Source organism: Penaeus japonicus, unplaced genomic scaffold (genome assembly GCF_977035675.1).
Source record: "Penaeus japonicus unplaced genomic scaffold, GWHDUDI00000001_assembly GWHDUDI00000004, whole genome shotgun sequence".
NCBI classification, from domain to species: Eukaryota; Metazoa; Arthropoda; class Malacostraca; order Decapoda; family Penaeidae; genus Penaeus; species Penaeus japonicus.
In genome coordinates, this window is record NW_028234406.1 from 18,344,140 (window position 1) to 18,346,639 (window position 2,500).

General features: G+C 37.5%; 1 protein-coding gene across 1 annotated transcript in view; it reads left to right on the forward strand.

The window, feature by feature from the left end:
* The window catches only part of Uba5 (Ubiquitin-like activating enzyme 5), a 7,538-nt gene that overhangs the window by 490 nt on the left and 4,548 nt on the right, over positions 1–2,500 (forward strand). Inside the window, exons 1-2 of the mRNA XM_043025058.2 lie at positions 1–253; positions 2,284–2,419. The exon at positions 1–253 is cut by the window's left edge and continues 490 nt beyond it. Of these exons, the coding sequence (XP_042880992.2) occupies positions 120–253; positions 2,284–2,419 (270 nt within the window). The 5' untranslated portion in view covers positions 1–119. The remainder of the gene's footprint in view (positions 254–2,283; positions 2,420–2,500) is intronic.

A 2,500-nucleotide genomic window follows, 5' to 3' on the forward strand; every position in this document is an offset into this window, starting at 1 on the left:
AAAAAACTTCAAAGTATGTATACAGGATGCGTGTTGTCATCCTGGCGAGAGTAATCGAGACCGAAACGTCAAGGTGAAAGGAAGGCGGCTCCTCGCTTACCTCAGGCCAGCTGTTCATCATGTCTGTGGAAGAACTTAAGGAGAAAATACAGCAATTAGAAGCAGAGTTGAAGCAGCTGAGAGATGACAAGGGCTGTGCGAGAGAGAAAATCGCCCAAATGTCGGGTGAAGTGGTGGATAGTAACCCATATAGGTAGGAAATATGTTCCGTGTGTTACGTACCTGTCAAGATGTTTTTCCATATTGCCCGGTATTTTGATTATGTGGGAATCCGTTGTCTTATGTTCATATTCCAAAAGCGCTATTAATTAATGTACAGAGCTAAATTGGTAATGATGGGTATCTTGATATTTACTTTGTGTCAATAATAAGGTTATGATCTCATATGAATCGCCAAAGCCAACAGATGTAGTTATGTATTTAGGATTTTTAGTGAAGTATAGTCTTTCAGTTCATCTATTTCATTATCATTTAACATTGTGAAAGTGATTTGATCATGGAAAAATACCTGTCATGGAAGGGTTAAGCGCAGTCTGGTATCCCACACATGGGCTGTGTGAGGTGTCCTTATGAGAGGCAGACAATAATGATGCGGATGGTAAGTCCAGAGATGGATAATATTAACCCAATCCTGACGGGCCCAGCGAGAAGTGGCAACCCCCTATGCAAAATTGTATCGGGAACGTCACATTGGTGTGTCGCCCTGTCATCAGGCATTTAGCCATGTCACATGGGTGTGACACACCATCATCATTGGGTTAACAGACAGAGTATACTTCACAGCAATAACACAAATTACTTTTTACATTATTGTCAAATATTGATTAAGCTATTTACCCCATTATTGTTGCAATATTCAATTATAGAAATACAAATGGTAAGGCTCACCTACTTAGCCAACTCAATAGCAACAATTATAGAAGGTGCTACATTTAGATGTAAAGAAAGAAATATGTAATTTTATGGTCATCTTTTATGTAAGGTTCACTGCATTTTAATAATATCAATTTAATTATTTTATTTCAATTAATTCTCAAAGGGGTCTAGACATTAAGAGGTGAATGTTAGTTATAATAAACATTTTTATTTTTTAAAAGTGTGGGATCACCACAAGTCAGATGAAATAGATCAAGAGAAGTCCTAGATAAAGTCATAGACAGGTTGTAGAACTATCATAATGCCAGACTATTTTTCTAGGACAGTCCTATGATCTTATCTGAATACAAGCCCTGATATTTACCCAGTGCTATAAAAAAATTACTGTTTAAAGAAAAAGAAAAAAAGGAAAAATACAGACTGTAAAATTCATTGTTTACTTTTTTAAGTGTCAGTTTACACATCACAAATTTACAAATTAAACTTCCATTACATTATTTATTAGAATCACATCAAGTTCAATATACTCTTCATTTATACAAGTAGTCCTCTTAAATTTTATATAATCTAGTATCTTTTCTTGCCTTTGCAACCTCTTTAGCATATCAAGAACTTCTCTAGATGTAGTTAATTGGTTTATATGGGAAAGCTAATGTGTTGGTAAGGAATATTTTTACTTAATCAGAGGTATGCTTTTGTTTTTTAATTGAAAGCAAAGAGATTTAAGAGAGGTTTCCCTTTTCTCTCCATGATTCTGTAGCACTTTTATTTATTTATGTAATTATTTATTTTCATTAAATTTGTTGTTAAATTTCATATAGCTTGAGGGTTATGGAAACGGATTAAAGTGATGCTGGATTTTACTTCTTTCTCTCAGTCTCTCTCTCAATTCCAAGCCCACTTCCATTCCCATTCCCACTCCTATTTCCAATTCTAATCCCACTCCTATTTTATTCCCACTCTTATTCCCATTCCTATTAACCCATTTACGACGGGGGCATTCTAGCCTTGAATGTCACAATGCCGGGGCTTTCGAATTATTAGGCCTAAATCAGTTAAATGGCTGGCACAATACTGTGCCGCCTGGCCACTGGGCTTTTGAATGCGCGGTACAGTACTGTACCACCCGTCCAGAGAGGGTTAACACACATGTTCCCACTCCTACCCCCCCCCCCCTTCCCCCCCCCCCCCCCCTCTCTCTCTCTCTCTCTCTCTCTCTCTCTCTCTCTCTCTCTCTCTCTCTCTCTCTCTCTCTCTCTCTCTCTCTCTCTCTCTCTCTCTCTCTCTCTAAGAAATCAGAGAATACATTAAAATTTTAAAGAATAATAAGTGATTATCTCTTTCCAGTCGACTAATGGCCCTAAAGAGAATGGGCATTGTGGAAGACTATGAAAAAATTAGAACTCACACTGTTGCCGTTGTAGGAGTCGGTGGTGTTGGTAGTGTGACTGCAGAAATGCTCACTAGATGTGGTATTGGTAAGGTAAGTAAATGGACTTTATTCTAGTTGAGGAAATTGGCTAGTCCTAAAACAAGGATAGAAATAACATACACTGGTGCTCCC